The following is a 19,843-nucleotide window of genomic DNA, read 5'->3' on the forward strand; positions in this document are numbered from 1 at the left end:
TCAAGGAGGCCAGCCGGAGTCACGTATCTGATGGCTGCCAGAACTCTGGCTTTACTTCCATAGCAATGTCAGCATTCCTAAACACACACACATACACATCTCCAGATGGATGGCTTTTACTTATGCATCCCGCTACATGAGCCATATATTGAATATTAAACATACACATTTAAAAGAGAAAGGAAGTGTTGCAATAAACAGGAAATAAAGTTACTAAATGAATGAAAGTTAATTTTAGTAGCTTCTCTCACTAAAGTAGACATTCTAAAGCCCTATTTGGACAGTAATTGTTTCTCATGGGGTTGTAAGGTACTTTCAACATTAACAGGGGTTAGTCTGTGATTTTATTGCTGCCCGAATCCAGAATGTCAGTGTTTTTCTCCCATCACCCACGTAAAAATCCCTGTCTGAATTACTTGTTGTTTTTTGACAAACACCAGGGTCGTGTGGTAATTTAATTGCCGTCCGAATCCACATCACTGAGTTTACAAGAAGAGATCAGTTAAAAGTTCTTTCTTTAAATCCTTTTTGACCACTGCTGAGCACTGTACAGTTGCACTTCACTGTAATTTGGATGCATTTGAAAGATGTAGCCTAAACTTTTATTACTGAAATGCTGGAAATTATTTGCAAGAACAATGTTTCATTGCTGCTCAAAGGAGAAAGAGAAGACAAGCATGCAAATTTAAAATGGGCATTTGTTATGGCAGTAATTATATACATAAAAATATAAACCAAGCAGCTTTATGTTTACCTCATGTAAATAAGTGGCTGTATTAAAGGGGTCTATTATGACCTTTTACAAAGTCTTGGTTTTGTTTTTGGGGTGTACTCGAGTTTGTTTTCATGCTTCATGCAAAAAAACAAAATAAAAACGCATTATTTTTAACATATTGTTACATTATTACAGCTCCTCTCTCCCCAGTCTGGGCGAACGCGCTGTTTTGATGAAGCTCCTCCTTCCGAAGTACAAAATGTGCTGTGATTGGTTAGCTGGCCCAGTATGCAATGATTGGTCCAGTGTGCTTTGATTGACACCGCTTAAAACGTGTTCGGGAAATATCCCACCCCTTCTTAACAGCAAGCTCCGCTCACTCAGATGTAAATAGCGGCAATTTCAAACCAATGCAGGCCTGTTTTAGACTTAATAATAATAATAATATTAACAAACAAGAGGATCATGCAGAACGGATTTCATTCACATTCATCTTCCTAGTTTTAAACAGGATATTTAAATAATTAAATAAGAGATAGGATATTATTTTCCTATTATTAAAGCTGCAGTCCGTAACTTTTTTTGGGTTAAAAATTAACCAAAATAAATTTCAGCAAGTACATAACTAGCCAGTGTTCAAAACTGTCTGCTTGCCGTAGCTCGATTCAAAATGTTAAGCTTGTAATAATGTTTTTAATTCCAGTGATACTGGTTGAAAATTCGAGCATGTATTTGCGTCATTACGTCACATCTGTACACATAAAGAAGGTGTCTCGGCTAGTTGCCTATTTGAAGGAGGTGGAGATTTATAGTCTTTTCTCACAGCACTTGATATAATTAAACTTTTCAGTTTGATGGTGGATTCAGAATGGTTCAAACGACAATCGCCAGGGACAACTGGAGATTCACCCGTATGTAAAATGCAAAAGACTTTGGAGTGGCTACAGAAAAAAATAGACTGCAACTGGGCCCATGCAAAAGAAAGGATAAATGTCGGAAGGGCTTTTGAAAGGTAGCGTGAACTTCGTGTTTTGTAGGGGTTCAAAACGAACGCAGAGACTGTTTTTTTTCTGCTGGACAGGTAAGACATTTCAATGGTTCAGTTATGTAACAGTAGCACACTTGTTCACTTAATTCATACAGTTATGAGTACTGAACTACAGGTAGCCCTAATACACATTAAATGTAGTCCCGCAATGCTGATGTTGTTAAAGGACAATTCTGGCCAAAAATGAACCTAGGGCTAAATTACACATGGGTACCGAGTCGACCGTTCTCTGGGATGCGTTTTCATAATAATGGAATGTTTTATGTTCGACCAGTCGAACCACGGACGCTGTGCTAAGTGCTGGTCGGTAGTCACAGTTCAGCTCACATAGCACGCCGTTCGTGGTTCAACTGGTCGAGACTGTTTTCCAAAGATGGCTCCTGCTTGTATACGTGAAGTGTACTGTCTTTATAAAGGATCTTCTTATTAAACTGTCTGTACACTTACAAAGTTCTCAATGCTTCGGTTTGAAGGTAGGGACCCTCATTTATGCTACCGTGTTAGTGTGGGGCTATTTTGAGCCTTGTTAGTGGTATTAACTAGCGATTTTTATTTTTACTTATTCTATGCCCCATACACTTGCGTTATAAGCTAATCTGTGGTTAAACTAAAACTAACATTAAACCTGGGTACATTGGATTATCATGTAAACGCATCCCAGAGAAGGGTCGACTCGGTACCCATGTGTTATTTAGCCCTAGGTTCATTTTTGGCCGGAATTGTTCTTTAACATTAACAATTCGAGAACAAAAGTATAATTTGCACGGTTTGACGTGAGATGATATGATAAGCGATCATTAGATTTAATCAGCACGATTTACTGCAATGCTTTTTTTCCCTTAGTTGGTCAGAACAAAAGTGGATGTTACTTACTTGTTCAAGTGACATTTTCCGGTGAAAATCCTTATGTTGGTCATACTTCCAAAAAGTAGAATCTGTGATTCCGAATGACACTATCCACACAGGCGCGATGACTGACAGCCGCACATTCTCCTAAAAAAATTGGATTCATTCACACTGTGCTGTGCCGAGGCACAACCCACGTAAAGTTGATAATTCCGCGAATGACTGCAATTACAGATTTTGAACAGAGATGGCAACAAAGAGGAAAAACTACAGACTGCAGCTTTAAATTAAATATGTATTTATTCGTATTATTCCAAGCATACAACCTTCCTAAGTCTTTTCTGGGTTCGTAGAATCACAAAACTCGCTCCTCCACCATGAATTTATCACCACGTTTTATCACTGAGGTGCCATGCAAATGTGTTTTTACGGACATCCACATGAGAAACTGTTACCGTCCAAATAGGGTTCAAGCCTATTTTTATAGCACAAATGTAACATGACCTCTCTAACATGGACATTGTCCCTTTTTCTCTCTCTTCTTCTCCCAGCTGAGAGAGACGGACGCTAACTTGGGCAAGAGCTCTCGGATCCTGACCGGCATGCTGAGAAGGTAAGAGTAAGGTAGGGACCGTTTCTGATACCTCTCTATGGATGTGTTTGACAGTGGCCCTACCTATACCATCCACTGCATGAACACTCAAATTAACACGCTTATTGTTATGCATTGTGGTTGCATAGCATGAATCTAAATAGTCTTCTCAGTAATTAGTAATTCAGTAAAATCCAATGACCCCAAACACCCAACTTCCATGGAATCAGCACATTTTTGTCACAGTTTAAATCATTATTATGAGGGAAATTGTGTGAAAATCTGTATTTAAATATGCTGGATTCCCATATAAACCTTTTTTTTTAAATATTGCACCTTTTTACTTGCAATTTTTTTTGTTTGCGAACAATGGGAAACATCTCGGAAATCCACAATTTTATTTTATTTATATATTTATTTATAAGCATATTTATTTTATACTTTATATTTGCAGTTTTTTTATAGGTTTATAAGTTCACTAAATCAATTTGACTACCTTTCAAAAGTTTGAGGTTTTTTTTAATTAAAAGAAGTAGTTTCTTATGCTTTTCAAGACTGCATTTGTTTGATCAAAAATACAGTAAAATTAAATAAATATAATCATTATTTTATATTTTTATTTAAGCTTGTTATGTATTCTTGTGATAGAAAAGCTGAATTCTCAGCAGCCATTACTTCAGTCTTCAGTGTCACATACTGGGACACACCAAGCTGGTCGGCCGCCAGCGAATATTGGCGCTTATTTGTGCTTAGTTTTTCTCCGTATTCCGAAGTAGTTGGATGCCGTCTGGGTTTTTTGGGGCCGATTCAGCATGTTGAATTGGCATTGGGTCGTCAGTGAGAGAGAGAACTCCGATTCCCTGTTCAGCTTAGCGAACGAGTCAGTGCAAGAGAATAAAAGCGTAATGAAAGTGAGCAAAGAAATAATTTTAATAATTTTTAGGCTGGGTACACACCAAAAGATAATGGGGCTGATTTTGGGCCGATTTCCCCCCTTGCGACAATCCCCCTTCCTAGCTATGTCTCAATTATCTTGATGGTTCTACAGATTATCTTATCAGATTTTCTCTTGGTGTGAGGTGTATTATGAGTGTCCGAACCTGCTCGGAAGAACGTCAGAGCCAGCCCGATGCGTGAATCGTAAATATTCAACATCAGAAATCCTGATGTGTGGGTGGAACCTCGTGGACAAACGCGTGCATGCTCTGGTGTGTACCCAGCATTACCTGAGCATTTGAATGCACGAATATTTTCATAATAACATGAGCCGCCTGGAATGAAGAAAGTGATCAGCGTGATTGATATTCAAAATGGTAAGGGAGCGCTGCTTTGTATTTCTGTAGTCCTAGTTTCGGTTTCCCTTTTTGAATGATGGCTTTTTGAACGACGTTCTTTGACATCGGCTTGGACACACAGTGGAAAATTGGGCAGCCATGTGTAGTGGTGAGCGATCGGGGGTTATTTCCATAGACATCATATGGCTCTATATGATGTCTATGGTTATTTCCGTCAATTCAGTCATTTCCTGCCGTTATTGAGAATCGAACCTGCAACCTTCGGGTTACCAGTCTGACTCGCTGTCCCCTCAATAAAGTTAGTTTTAACAGATAACAATGCCCGAGTTTTTGCTGTAACTTGATTAATGCATCCTTGCTGAATATATATGTGTGTGTGTGTGTGTGTGTGTGGTTGTAGTGTATTTATATATTTTTCATTTATTTCAGCAACATTTTACAATATTATTTCATGAATCACGGATGTTCAGAGGTCTGGCTTCTACAGGCACAGATTCGATGTGAACATAGTCATCATGCTGTTGGGTTTTTTCAGCACTCATCTACTCTAAAGCAGATCTAGCGTTCCTCCCACTATTTTGTCTCTATGTAGTATCGGCTTAAAACAGCAGAACTCATCATTCATATCAGCAGGTTGATGAGATATTGGCTTTTTTCCCTGTGTGGTAGATGTGAGATAACTGAAGCAATGCACTGCTTCTCTCTCTCTCTCTCTCTCTCTCTCTCTCTCTGTCCCTCTCTCTCTATTCCACTTACTGTTGTTCTCTCCACCAGCCTCATATCTCTCTTCTTCACACACACGCACAATTCAGTTGAACGTCTGTCACATCTCCACTTTATAAAGTGCCTTTGCGCCCTTTCCTGAACCGTGACGGCAAGGTTTGTTTCTTTTTTTCTTTTTTTGATTAAGAGTAATATGTAAATGACACCAGCTAAATTTAAAACCCCGGGTCCAGGAAGGAAGTGCCAATTGAAATAGATGCTTCAGTGGTCGTAGACAATCAGGACGTGTGCGGCGAGCGAGAGGGAGAGGAGGAGAGACAGAGAGAGAGCAAGATGCCGGAGACGTAGACTGTAACCAATATTTCTGCATATGTCTCCATTTTGTCAAGTCTCATTAGAGGGGCCGCGGCCGCCCGGTGTCACAGAAGCTGTCCAGAAATCATTCATCATCCCGCTTTCCTTCCCACCTCCCTCTGTTTCTCTCTTATTCCATCCCACCCAGCCACTAAGTAAATAACACACACTTATTTCAATGTTATCATATTAATGTTAAAGTTCAGCTGTCACCTAATGGGAAGACTAAATCAGACGTAGCATTTAAGCAATGTAGTGCTGCAGTGAGGCCGCCTCAAATCAGGATTTATGAGCTTTTGCATGCGCGCCGTCTCCCTTCAGCCCTCTGCCTTTCTGCATGATAGCCCACCGCACCCCCAGTTCTTCCTGTCTGCCTAGAAAAGGTTTTCTTTCTCTCTTTTACTCTCACTCTTTCTCTGTATCTCTCTTCCTAACTTGTTTTTAGCTTTCTGCTTGACAAAAGAGTAAATAAAGCCTTCCCACACATATTACATTTGTGTTGCATCAAAGCCGTTTTCAGCAGAAAAGTAGCACAAACAACAAATAGATGTTTTGGGGTTTTTTTCTGGCCTGTTTTTCATCTTCATGAATTTTCTTGGCTTTCATTTAATTCCATGCTTGCTTAGCCCTTGGACATTTGATTAATAGCACAATATATTACATATTACTACTACATATTACTTTTTTAATCCAGTATTAAAAAAATTTGTTATTTATAAACTATTATCATATTTTTTATATTTTCATTTAGGTTATTTTAGGTTCGTTTTTTATTTTAATTAATTTTTTTTATTAATGTGCTTTTGCCATTTTTTGACAAAGATATTTAATATTTCTATTTTATTTTATTTAGCTTTCAATCTATGACAAATATTTGTCATAATTTTAGTTTTAGATTTATTCACTGTATTTATAAATATTCTTGATCATGAAAATCTCATTTAGACAAATTATAAACAGAAGCTAAAAAAAATCTAATAAAACATTTCCAGTTTTTTCTCTTTTTTGGTTGGCAAAATATCTTAGCAAAACATCTTACACTTAGCAAAATATCAATTTCGCCTGCTAGCTTTGCATAACGTTAACTGGTTAAGAAAAGAGCTTTTGATAAACAAGAACAAGTCTACATTTTTGATAAGTCATTGAGGAGGGAGATATGATCTTTCATAGCAGTGATGAGTTTTGTACAATCAGCACTCATTTTCTTCAAAAAATGTAAAAATCTGCACTTGCATTGTCACTTTTCTGGGTCAATGGCGTTTAGATTTGTATTTTTCTTAAATGACTGGTACAGTGTGATTTAATTCTATGCTCCTGCCGGGTAAAGATGTGAGGGTAATTTAAATGAAAGTGAGGTGAACTTGACTCCCCGTGGCTTTACGTTACTTGATTATCTCCTTTGGCCTTTGTACACACACTCACTTACTCCAGGTTGTGTTTGTCATGGTGAGGTTCACAGGCTCTAAGCAGTATGTTTAGGACGGAGCATTAGCCCGCTGTGATAAATATTGTTGTAAGATGGAGACAGAGAGACCCGTGCCGCACCAGATGTTTACCCTGAGTGGAGAGCACTGTGTGGGTGAGGACAACTCCAAATATGTGTATTCTATGATACTTCCGATCTGAGGACGCTGCGTGCATTTTGAGCTCAGCTCATTTTCATCCCGACTTTCCAGAGTTCAAACGAATCTGTTTATAATACACTGGTATCAAATAAGAGATGCGTATCCCAAAAGGTTTCTAACAGAGGGATTTAACAGTGACACATCTCTGATAGTCTGGTAATTCAGCTCTTAATCAAAGTAAACTCACATCATGATGGGCAAAGCAGTATTACTCTCCCAGTCATCTCGCTCGCTCGCTCTCTCTCTCTCTCTTTCTCCCTGAGCAGACTTCTGAGCTGGGCCGTCTCGTGCTCCAACTCGCTCTAAATTATTAATGGACAGCTTCAGAAACTCCTGAGGGTTTTAATTATATTGTCATGGTCATACTCATCTCATTAACTTTTAATGGCAATGCATGCTTAAAGAAATCATAATATTATTAAAGAATAATCACACCAATTAAAACATTTGCCTTGATTGCGTATTGTTTAATACACAAGCCACTGGATCTTCAAAGTAGCTTGGGAAGAGGGCTGAAGCATGCGTGAGCAATGTGACCTTGCTTGAGAAGTTCTTATACTTGCAATCTCACAGTTGGAATTAGTTTGGTAGGTTTGTTTTGGATGAGTATTAACAAGACTCGCAACTGAGAGCAGCTCCCTGATGGCTTAACCTGTATTGATTTTTAAAGGGATTGTTCACACAAGAAAGAACATTCTGTCATAATTTACTTTCTTTTGATATATTGAAAAACATCTCAGCGTTTTTTGTTTCTTTTTTGTCCATACAATGAAATTCGATGGGGTTCCAATGTTGTTTGGACACCAGCGTTCTTCAATATGTCCTTTTGTGCTCCACAGAAGAAAGAATATTATGCAGGTTTAGAATGACATGAGTGTGAGTAAATGGTAATGAAATATTGACTTTTAGGTGAACTTTCCTTTATAGGCCTATTAACACAGTCCGATTTGACTAAACAACAGTGCCCCTTTATACCTGGTAAGGACATGAATTTCCTTAATTCCAGTGTGATCAGATAGCGATCCAATTACACCTGCTCATGTAAAATGCAATTTACATATTACATTAGAAGTTGTGTTAACTCAAACTTTCTGTCTTTTACCGAGGTTTAAAAACATTTAAAACAATGATTTCTTGCATTTCATTTTCCTTCAGTAAAGCAGAGAAAAAGTTTTAGAGCACTCTTATTAGAGAAACAAGATTTCAAAGTGTAATCCAGTGAAATAATTTGTTAATTGGATATCGTTGATTTAAATTGCATGAACAAGTTACAAGAGCTCAGTATATTTTTTCTTTCATGTTGTGATCTGATCACAGTGCATCTTGAACCTTTCTTCTATGGGACACAAAAGAAGAGGAAAAATGTTTGTAACAACAGTTTTGACTTGCGTTGTATGGATAAAAAAACTAAAACTAGAAATGTCTCAAAATATCTTCTTGTATGTTCCACAGAAGAAATAAAGTCATATTCGTTTGAAGTAAATTAGTAAATTATGACAGAATTAATTTTTGGGTTAACTATCCCTTTAACATGCATGTTAAGGGCAGATGTAAAGAGGGCTATTGTTTTATTTTATAATCTTAATTTTTGTGAGGACTTAGTATGACACAAAATGGCTGTGATGGCATCCTTATGGCATCAGAGCTAGAGTATGGTTTAAGGCCTCCTGCTGATGTGGACAGAGAGTGAGAAGGGGTAGTGTTGGGATCAGTGCCCAGCGCAGAGCTCCTACTCAGCCTTCCCGGCCTTCCACGGAGACCAGGGGCCTGATACCGCATGCAGGTGGTCGAGTCAGTCGCCAGGCAGATCAAAAAGTCAAACCCCTGGGTGGACCTCCCTTTGAAATGGGAATGGGGCAGAAATATCAGACAGAAAACATAACCAAGCCCCACACCGCAGAACAGTTCCATATTCATGGCCGAGCTTAGAGGAGCTAGGCCTCGATCTTCTGAAGGAGCCCACAGTACAGCTGGACACTGATTAAGACATCAGGTTTTCCACGTCTCTGGGCGCAAACACGGGCGCTTACTTCAAGTGTTGTGCGTTAATGTGCAAACAACGGGAGTCCCTAGCGTGTGTCCCCCCCCCCCCACCTCTTTATGAAATATTCATATTCATAACACATTGCTTGTGAAGCAGAGTAGCTCCGACTTTGTACATCCCGAACAGCTGTAACACTTCTCTGTCACTAAGCGCTCTGATCCCAGCAGCGATTAGATCAGTAGACGTGGTATTGTGAGAGGTGAGCCACACTGTCACCTCTCTCTCTTCCTTGATTTTCCTCTCTGTCTCCCTTTGTTTCTACGTTCCAAGAGTCGTCATAGGCACGGCGTGATAGCAGACGAGAAAAAAAAGGGGAGGGATGGTGGCAGGAGAGACGAAAAAACCCCAGAATGTGGCTGTATTCTGGTGTTTGCCAGTCCCATTAAACAGACATTTGCAAACAATGTCAAGAGGGAGGAGATCAAAGCGCAAACCCCAGAAAAGCGGGAGCTCTGATGTCCTGAAGATCTCCAAATTTAGACTTCCACCGTATTGGCTCCCAGTTCCTCTCCCATCTTGGAATATTAACGACGTGCTATGTAGGTCATATAATTAATGTGATTCAGGAGCACCAGTGGGCTGTTGAGGGATGCAAATAGAAAGAGTCATGGGGGCCCTCTTGAAGTCTTGTTATGAAGTTGAACAAAAAGATTTGATATTATTTTTAATTGGAGCTGAAAGATATAACAAATTATAGTTCAGTGTGTGTTTTCCCTCTTCTCGCTCGCCTTTTATTCTTTTATTTATTTGGCTTCTCCCTCGTTCTGCAAAGCGAGGGGAAAAGCCTCGTTAAGATGCTGGAGCTGAGAGAGCAGGGTGGAGAAGTGACGGGGGCACGGCTCTCTTTCTCCCACACACTCACTCCTATCCTCTCAAACAAACTCCTACACGCACTTCGCCGTATAGTTTTGTGCGAGTATGAAATTCTTTGACATCAAGGTCTGCTGTCAAAATCATAATGAACGGCTGATATAGACTGAAGGAAGAACAAAGATTGTTCAGAAGCGAAGTCGTAATTTCGCTCCGTCTAAATTTACCAACTGTCAAGGTGAGGCATTACTCTACAAACTAACCTTTATAATAATCCTGATGTTCTCTTCTATACACTTAAAGTCACGTGTGGAGAATCAAAAGGTGCTTAGTGCATCTGTTTTGCTGTTTTTGATTCTGTGATCAGTCATTTTCCCCTCCCCATTGAGTTTTTTCAGTGGCATGAAATCTTGAACGAGCCAAAGTTCAAAATTTGGAGCAATTTCCATTGGTAACTGTCTCCAGAGCGACAGGCCCCTCCTCTTGGGTTCTCTCTTCCCAGCATTTCTCTGATTTCCTTTCTGAGCAGCTGTGGCGAACTCCATGTTCTACATTTGTCATCGGACGGAATTTTGCCTTTGGAAACCGTGCTTCACCACCATAAATGTTGGTTTGGCTGATGCCATGGGAGTGCTAACTGTCACAGTACCAGTTGTTTGTTGGTACAGTCATGTGGGGTTTTCTTGGTGTTTGCTAGGCCTCTGAATTCCAGTAAAGATGGCAATGCAGCTGCATGCAATGACATTCAAAAAAATTCTGTGCTTCCAGTTTTTTGGCAACAGTTCGGGGAGATCCCGTTTCTGCTCCACATGACCATGCCCCTGTACGCAAATTGATGTCCATAAAGAAATTATTTCCTAAATCTAGTGTGGAAGAACTTGACTAGCCTGCACAAAGCCCAGATTTTAACCGCACTGACCTCAACCCCATTCACTTAAAATATGCTTGTACAGTATCCTTCATAATTTGCTTGTTTCAGTCAATTGTGGAGTACCTCGACTGAATTAAAATGAAGTGGCATTGATGAGTGTGTTTGTACTTATCATGGAGCGTGTGACGCGCATCTGCAAGATTTACTACTATAACTGAGTATCTTATTTCTCTCCTGGTCACAGATCTCGCAAAGGCCTTTTAGACTCTGGGGTGTTTTGTACCCTTCAGGAATGCTGCGTGTCAGGTTTATTTTGGACAGCAGATACTCTGAGCATCTTGTGTGTCACAACATTTCAGTTCAGATGTCTGGAGCTAACAGTCTTAGTCAGTTTTAGTCAAATAGCAGTGTGTGTGTGTGTGTGTGTGTGTGTGTGAGAGACACCTAGACTAAAACTGACTAAGACTCTTTTAACTCCAGACACATTAACCTTAACTCAAAAATACAGTATTTACATTAGTATTGTGAAATATTATTACAACTTAAAAATAACTGTTTTCTGTTTTGATATATTTTAAAATGTAATTAATTCCTGTGATGGAACATTCAGCAGCCATTAATCCAGTCTTTAGTGACACGATATCATTCTATGGTAATATGCTTATTTGGTAATCATGAAACATTTATCATTATCTAATATTATTATCAATGTTGAAAACAGTTTTGCTGTTTTGTAGAAAACCGTACTACATTTTTTAATTTTTTTATTCTTTGAATATAAAGTTCAACAGCATTTATTTTGAATATAAATCTTTTGTAACATTATAAAGGTAATAGTATTTTTTTCACAAATAAATAACTATATTTGAATTAAAATACCATTGTATTGGGGTATTTATCAACCTTGTCATTACCTGTACATCAGTCGACCATGGTCACGATGTGTCAGATTTATGTTTTCGTTTAAGACAAGTTTCATGGGAAGAGACTTTCTCTGCATGTTTGTGCGACTTTTATATTCAATAATGAGTACTGATGGCTCCATAGTGTGTGTGTATTTGTGCATATACCGTCAATGTGTAAAGCTGTAAAGTTTCATGTGCATCTAAATGAGGAATTTGTGAGTGTATGTGTAGCAGGCTGCCGGAAAGTTGACAGGCCTCTGGATAAACCCCTGTGGCGCACACACACACACACACACACACACAAACACACACACACACACACACACACACACACACACACACACACACACACACACACACACACACACACACACACACACACACACACACACACACACACACACACACACACACACCTCAGCCTCATTACCCACTGCTGAGAGCATCATGGATAACAGTGACACATAAACTGTGTCTCTCCCACTCCTATTAGTGTGTGCTGATTGCCTGCTTTGGAAAGCACACACATGTTTGAGCTGCAAACAAACTCAGGACTGACATGTTAAGTGATGAGTTTTTACACTAGGGCTACATCATTCTGAAGGGGAGAAAGAATCTATGTGTATACATCCTTTCCACTATACTAAAGCTAGCAGCATCTATTTAGCCTCCATTTTAAGGTAGGACATAATAATATAGGACAGGAATCAATCTTTTCTGGCATAAGGACCCCTCACTTAATTTTATATACGTTAAATTTATATTATATATTATATTTAAAAATGTACATGAAATGATGTAGAATACATTATATGATCAGTTTTTTAAACTTTTAAAAAAAGTTTATTTTAACCATACATTGTAATAACATTTAATATAATTTATTTTATTACTGTATGTACATATCTGATATATCAGTCCACAGACCCTCAGAGATGAAAACTGTAGTAAGTAACACTACCATATTGGTTATGATATATTTTTTAATGATGCTGTGGTGACTGAATGCTTCAGAACAATTGGTATTTTACCCTTGAAATGATTCTGCCTTTTACATCTTTACGTCAGTCGATCTTTTCCACTTTTCCAATTATTAAACTCTGTGGGGTCACTATGTATGACATTGGAGTGACGGGCTTCTCCTCCTCTGTCGTTTCCGACCTCGTAAAGGTATCGCTCGTCAGGCTGTTAGCTGTGCTGTTCTGAGATCAGTGACTACGTCCCCCTTGAAGTGGCTGCAGTGTCATTCCAAGGGCAGTGTGTCGTTTGATCTGGTGTCGGGCGGCTGTCGCTGCACAGGGCCCTGCGATTGTCCTGCGGGGAAGGAGACAGACATCACCTACCTACCTTCAATGAAAACTTCCTCTGGAACTTTTTGGATTGACAGTGACATTTCGTCATGGCGACCAACTTTTTTGCCCTCTGTTGTCTTTTCTGTTCTAATACATGTTCTAATACATGGTAAGAGGGTGCATATTTTTGTCTGGTCTAGTGAAACTGAAGCACTATGTGTGTGTGTGTGTGTGTGTGTGTGTGTGTGTGTGTTTGGGCTGAATTTGAGCATCCATCAAACATTTTCGAACAGTTAAACAGCTGTTTGTCATTAATATACATGTGGCCGTTTGCCTGACATTTTGCCTGCCGTTGCCTGCCGTTTGCCTGGATCTCAGAATTTTTCAGCCTGTTGATGACATCCAATATATATAGCTCTATTCAATCCTCTAAAATGGCCAATTTTCTTCAATCAAAAGAACCATCATTGCAGTTTTTGTAGCCAATTTGATTTTAATTTTTAATATATATATATATATATATATATATATATATATATATATATATATATATATATATATATATATATATATATATATATATATATGTATAAATGTAATACATTTACACACGCACGCACGCACACATAGGGAGTTTGAATGGTTTGACGGTTTGAATTGATTTGTGGAAATTCTTTGGAAATTTTTCTACTAATCAGAGACACTATTTTGGCTATTAAACATCCGGTGGAAACAAAGACAAAATATAAATCATCATGATATTCACAATGTTGCTTATGAATTCTGGTAAATTGGACAAATTTTTGTCATATCTTTCTCATTAGGTTGAGTTACATAAAAGGGCTTTCCTTAATTGGTCCTATTATCTGAATTCATAATTTTTTTAATCTTAATTTTTTTAAAATTTTTTTTACTATTGGTTATTTTGTCATCAAATTTTTTGAACTGGCACCATCTCCTATTTCGCATCCCATTACCCTCCAACCCCCCCCCACAAGAAGACAATGCAAAGGTGAACATGCAGAACTAGTGACTCTTCACATTTAGTCCCAGTGAGAAAGCCGTATACATATACTTAATGTCTTCCCTGCATAAGCTTTCAGACTTCTCTTTGTTATATTGTCTTTCATATTTTCTCTTCCCCCCTACCCCCTCCCCCAACTTCCTTCACTGGTCCAATTAATGTGTTTGTGTTTAAATTAATATGTGAATTGATGAAAATCCCGGTGTCAGTGGGTGACAGGTTTTGCGTGTGAATGTTTGTATGCGTGTGTTTTGTTTTGGATAGAGCGAGAGAGCTCACGCTGAAGGCCCTGAGGCATGTAAGGACTTTATGGCTCACCTCATACGCTCATTAAGGCTGTTGTTCGGCTTTTGTTGCATAATTACCTAATGGCAGCTTAAAAAAAAAACGACTTCACTGTCTTTGACTGACAGCATATTGCTCTTACGAGTCATCTTTGTCTTTTTGTCTTTGGCAGAACTAAAGCAAGGATGCTTTCAACATCTCTATGAGGCAGCGTGTTGATGGTGACTTGGAGTGTGTTGTTACAGCTTGTACCAGCTGTACCACTAATGTTCAGTTTGAATGATTTCTGAAGTTTGACGTTCCTGTAGTTATTTTGTACTGGCAGAGAAGTGCATTTGATGGGTCAGATGGTCTTTGGTAACGTTTTTCTTTCATTCTGCCCTGTGCTGATCTCCATTTTAATGTATTGAGGAGATTTGTTGAAAAACCTGAACTCAGGTAGGTTTGATAAGTTGATTTGGATGCTGATACAGTCAGTTGTTTCCAGGACATTTCTAAAGCATTCTGACCTTTTCCCTGCACTTGAAAAGGAAATGCTAAGGGAAGGCAGGGTGCATTCTAGGTAATGTGATGGTGCCAGATCTCAGGGATCTTTCCTCCTGGACTCATGAATGATACAACCTCTCTAAATGACTCATTCATTGGTTGTTTTTTACCCTGCAAATTGTTCATGCATGACCACTGAAAAATGTCCTCCTAATACTATTCGATTATGGTAAAGTGGTCCACACAGACACTAAAGCTTTATAGCACAGGCTGTTTCACAGGAACTAGCTAAAAAGTTTTATTTGGTTTGTTTGCATCCCACTTGGAAACATAAAACTAGTCTTTTTAATATTTTCTTGCAGCCCTTATAGTAGTCTTAAAGGATAAAAAAATGCTAACATAAGACAACAATTTTCAAACATAATTTCAAATCTGTGCAAAGTAACATTACTGACTTTTCCCTAATGGGCCTAAAAAAAAAAAAAAAAAAAAATATATATATATATATATATATATATATATACACACACAATATTTGTAGGGGTGTGTGTATGTACAGACAAATTCTACTTTATTTGTGTATACAAATTCTACTGTTGAGATATAATGACAAGACAAAAAATCATAAATATTTTCATGTATTATATCATATCATATTGGTGTCTGTTGGATTTATTAATATTTTTGAAAAAAGTCTCATGCTCACCAAGGTGGCATGTATTTAATAAAACATACTGTAAAGTCAGTAATATTGTGAAATATTACAATTTAAATGTTTTTATATTGTAATGTATTTTAATGTTATGTGACAAATATGACAGCTTCATTTTCAGCAGCAATTACTTCAATGTTTTCCTATAACAAGAAAAAACTATTTTGGAAGGACTGTACTTCTGTAGGTGGGTTCTAGCATGACAAAGTTTGGGAAACTTTCTTATATTTTTCTTTAAGCTTGATTCACAAAAAAGAATAAAGCCTGTTGAGTTCAGAGTTGCTCAATTCTACTTTTACCCTTATAAGCCCATGTGTGAAAATCCCAACTTCTTGCTCTCTGCATGTCTCAATGTGCGCTGAATGTGTACCGATAAATGTAATTACAGGCGCCGTATGCTGGTACAGGCTAATGACAGGTCTGTGGTCTGTTTGCTTTTGTTTGTTTGGAGTACAGCGCTCCACAGTAGGGTATCTTCCCAGCTGGCAGTGCGTGCTGGCCCTTGGCTGTGCGTCTGGTCCTGGTGCTACACCAGGCCTTATGCCAGCTGGAGCTCCTCAATCCACTGCTCTCCTCCTTTCTCCACTTTGTCAGCAGAGCTCGCTCGTTCGTTCTCGGGCTGGCAGCCTCCCCCGGCAACACCCACGTTTGTTTGCACCTCCAGGGTCAACAGCACCCTGTCGCTACCTGTCTTTCTGGATCGCACCTCTCTCCCAAAGCTGCGCCAACTCCCAAATTGAATAGTCTCTTTTGCAAGATCCTCCACAGGAATTTACTGAATGCTTCTGTCTTTAATCCAGGTTATTTTGTGATCGGGTATTATTGACATGGTTTACCCAAGCTTGACTCCTAATATGATTTTGTCTTGAGCAAAATAATGTCAGCTCAAAGCTCAAAGTCAACATGAAATCCAAATGAACCCTATTTACTTTATTAAAACGTGTTCCTTGCACGATTCATTGGTGCAAATGTGTAACACTTCACAGTAGCATTCCGATTTTTACCATTAGTTAATGCATTAACTGTCATGAACTAACAATGAGTAACAATTTTGCATCATTTATTAATTTAGGTTAATAATAATTTCTACATATTTTTAGTTCTAAAAATTAAGTTAATATATTATGAAAAAACATTCAATTAAATTTACATTAACAATGAACAAAAGTAAGTAATAAATATAATTAAATAATTTATTATTTTAATAATTTATTTAGAATACTTGATTTATAAACATGCATCTAGTTTATTAAATGTTGTAATAAGTAAAATAATTCTAAAAATGTTATGGAACAGCCTCATTTCAAGATCCAGTCAGTTTTAAAGGGTAAAATCGTGGATTTTTTTTCCTGGTTTCACTCAGAAAAATGGTAAATTATGGAAGCAAACTGGGTTTGGAAAATGACCGAACAAAATGTACATTTGTATTGAGTTGGACAATGATACAAAGAGATGAATGCAGAATTTTCCCATTTTCTCGACATTACAAACATGTACATATAGTGTGAAAGTTGTAAGCTTCATATCAGCTGATGTGGTTGAGTTTTAAGTTATTTAAAGATTGTAAAGACTAGAGTAAGAGCTGGATCGGACACTGACATTTGGTGACAGTGAGTGAGGTCATACAAACATTCTGTTCCATCCTCTGTTAAATCCAGAGGCTAAGCTTAATTACGTTGACATGGCCAGTGACACGCACGCTCACACATTCTCGAAGGAATGGTCTTCATTCACAAGAGCTCTGTAATTAAATATCGTCCCCTATTCAGGTGCCAGCATATCTCTCTCTCTCTCTCTCTCTCTCTCTCTCTCTCTCTCTCTCTCTCTCTCTCTCTCTCTCTCTCTCTCTCTCTCTCTCTCTCTTTCTATCTCTCTATCTTTCTTTCTTTCAAATAGTCTTCCATGCCCTTAGAGCTAAACAACTGTGTGTGTGTGTGTATGTGTGTGCTGGTCCTCACTAGTCTAAAAAGGCATATAATTTGGCCAAAACATGTTTTTTTATTTCAATAGTGTTTTGCACGTTTCGGTGATAGGTAGGTTTATGGGTTGGGTTAGACAATAGAAAATGTCGTTGACCAGATACAAAATCGTTGTAAGACTATGCAGTGTCCTCACTAATATGGTGGAACAAACGTGTGTGTGTGTGTTCAGTACATTATGGGGTGAGTAGAAATTTCTGTTTGTGCATGTTCACATGAATATCCATCCAGAAGTTCTCTGGTGACCCGGTCAGTCCGTTTGTGTATTTCACTGTTTGTTTGGTTACGATGATGCTTCCTGTCTGCTCGCCAGTGCTCAGGAAGAGTCAGCAGTGATGGCGCCAGGGCTAACGTTATGAGGAGGTTGTCAGGACTTTATCCCCATTGGCCTGGCAGTCTCGTGTCACTTTCCCAGCCTATTTGCTGATGGGGTTCCATTCCCAAACCTCAGCTGACCTGAGTACATACCTGCTCATCACGCACATGTGAGCGCACACTTTCCAGAGACATTTTTGTGATGTTGCCAGACTGCCTGCTTGCTTGAACGGCAAACACACAGAGGTTCTGTGCCTGCATTTTAAGCAAACCTCACTGGCAGACTTAAGCTTTATTTAATGAAGATGTGGATGCGTAAAGTCCTGTCTAAAACTGCCCTGTGGTCAAGCATTTTAGGCTTCACATAAACCATCTTAAACACTGCTTTCCTTTCACAAATCTTTCATTATAGTTTTTGGTAGCGCATGAAGCAGAGCAAAAGCGAGACATCCCGAGAACAAACAGTGTAACGCGAGTATCTAAAGTCCAAGGCGCTTTGTCCTGCCTTAATGTTCTGTCACATCAGTCCAAACAGAATAGACCCTATTTATTTCTAAATGCATGATCTTGCAGAAAAAACTCCTTCTTTCTGTCTATCCATCTCTCCATCTGTCCATCTACCCATCTATCTATCTATCCATCTATCTATCCATCTGTTTGAGTGAAAAGAAGAACTGATTCTGAACTGCCTCAAACAAGCCGTCAGTACTTCCAGCCTTACCCTGCCTAAACCTACGTAGGTTTTGTAAAACAATTGCATAATGCCAACGTTACTGTTTATATCAATCTGTGTATACAAGCGCTGAGGAAGCCTCCAGAGCTGAAATGTTTCCGACATGCACGGTAAGTGATATACTAATTGCAACAGACTGGCCGTCTGGCCAATGAGATCAGAGTAGGATCTCTGAAAGGAGGGGTTTAGAGAGACTTTTTTATTTTATAATTCTTTATTGAGCCTTTTCAGACACTGTGAGGAAAGAGGTCACACTGCAATGTATATTATGAGAAAATGAAAGTGGTGTTTTGGCCTTGGATACATGCAAACCAATTGTAGGAGACCTCTAAAACAAAATTAGGAACCTTTTAAAATAGCATAATAGGCACTTTAAATGCAATTCTCCATCCTGTTTGGTAACTCAATTCAAATGTAACTATTGAATTTGAATTTTTCATGTTTACTTCAAACATCTAAGAGCACATTTGTTTGATTAAAAAGTCTTAACGTGAGTATTTGCATAGTATGTATAATATGTTTCGTAAAATTGTAGTATTTAGACATCATACACTTCTTGCACATATTCCATCAGCTTATTTTGCTTTCACTGTGTGCTTTTTCTTTTAGTCAATGCTTGAGTGTGTATTTTGGTTATTTTCACACTATACTCCCATCTAGAGAGTGAGAGTGGCACACATTGTCTCCTGCCCGTAAATCAATCAATGGCTGGAGTGAGTCTTAGCATGCTCTCTTCACCTCCCTTCACTCTGGCCACCTCACTATAGTTCTGACCCTGGAAGTGCTGACCCATCTTATCAGCACCAATCAGCGCCTCTATTACCCACTTGAAGGCTTCATTCATTTAATCGTTGGAATTTTGCCCTCCTGTTTTCCCACATTGCTATATTGTAACTAAAACCCTCAAGGTTACTATTCAGATTGTTCCTTCGCTCTCGAGTCATTTTCTTTCATGTCGTTGTGTCTTCAGTTGTTTTGTTTAGTTGTGGCTTCATTGTGAGATTTATCTTTCTGGGGCCAGGGTCTTTCCTCAGTTGAATAGGCTTGCTCTAGCTGTGCCTGGATGATGAGCAGGCCAGGGCTACAGCGCTGAGTTGTGCTGTATTGTGTCCTCTGAACGAGGTCTTTGTGATGAACCTTCCTCACAGACCAGTACAAAGACAGCAGTGAGGACTGGTCCACTGCAAGC

The 19,843-nt window shown here is 38.7% G+C and overlaps 1 protein-coding gene across 4 annotated transcripts in view; it reads left to right on the forward strand.

Moving 5' to 3' along the window:
* vti1a (vesicle transport through interaction with t-SNAREs 1A) overlaps positions 1–19,843 on the forward strand; it is a 128,317-nt gene that overhangs the window by 81,500 nt on the left and 26,974 nt on the right. For 2 of the 4 annotated variants that reach the window (XM_077200629.1, XM_077200630.1), the window contains one exon: positions 3,161–3,233. In XM_077200629.1, the coding sequence (XP_077056744.1) occupies positions 3,161–3,226 (66 nt within the window). In that variant the 3' untranslated portion in view covers positions 3,227–3,233. The remainder of the gene's footprint in view (positions 1–3,160; positions 3,234–19,843) is intronic. The other 2 variants (XM_077200627.1, XM_077200628.1) reach the window with 1 other exon arrangement.

Source organism: Siphateles boraxobius, unplaced genomic scaffold (assembly GCF_051911475.1).
Source record: "Siphateles boraxobius isolate OS27281-9 unplaced genomic scaffold, OSU_SipBor_1 46, whole genome shotgun sequence".
Taxonomy (NCBI): domain Eukaryota; kingdom Metazoa; phylum Chordata; class Actinopteri; order Cypriniformes; family Leuciscidae; genus Siphateles; species Siphateles boraxobius.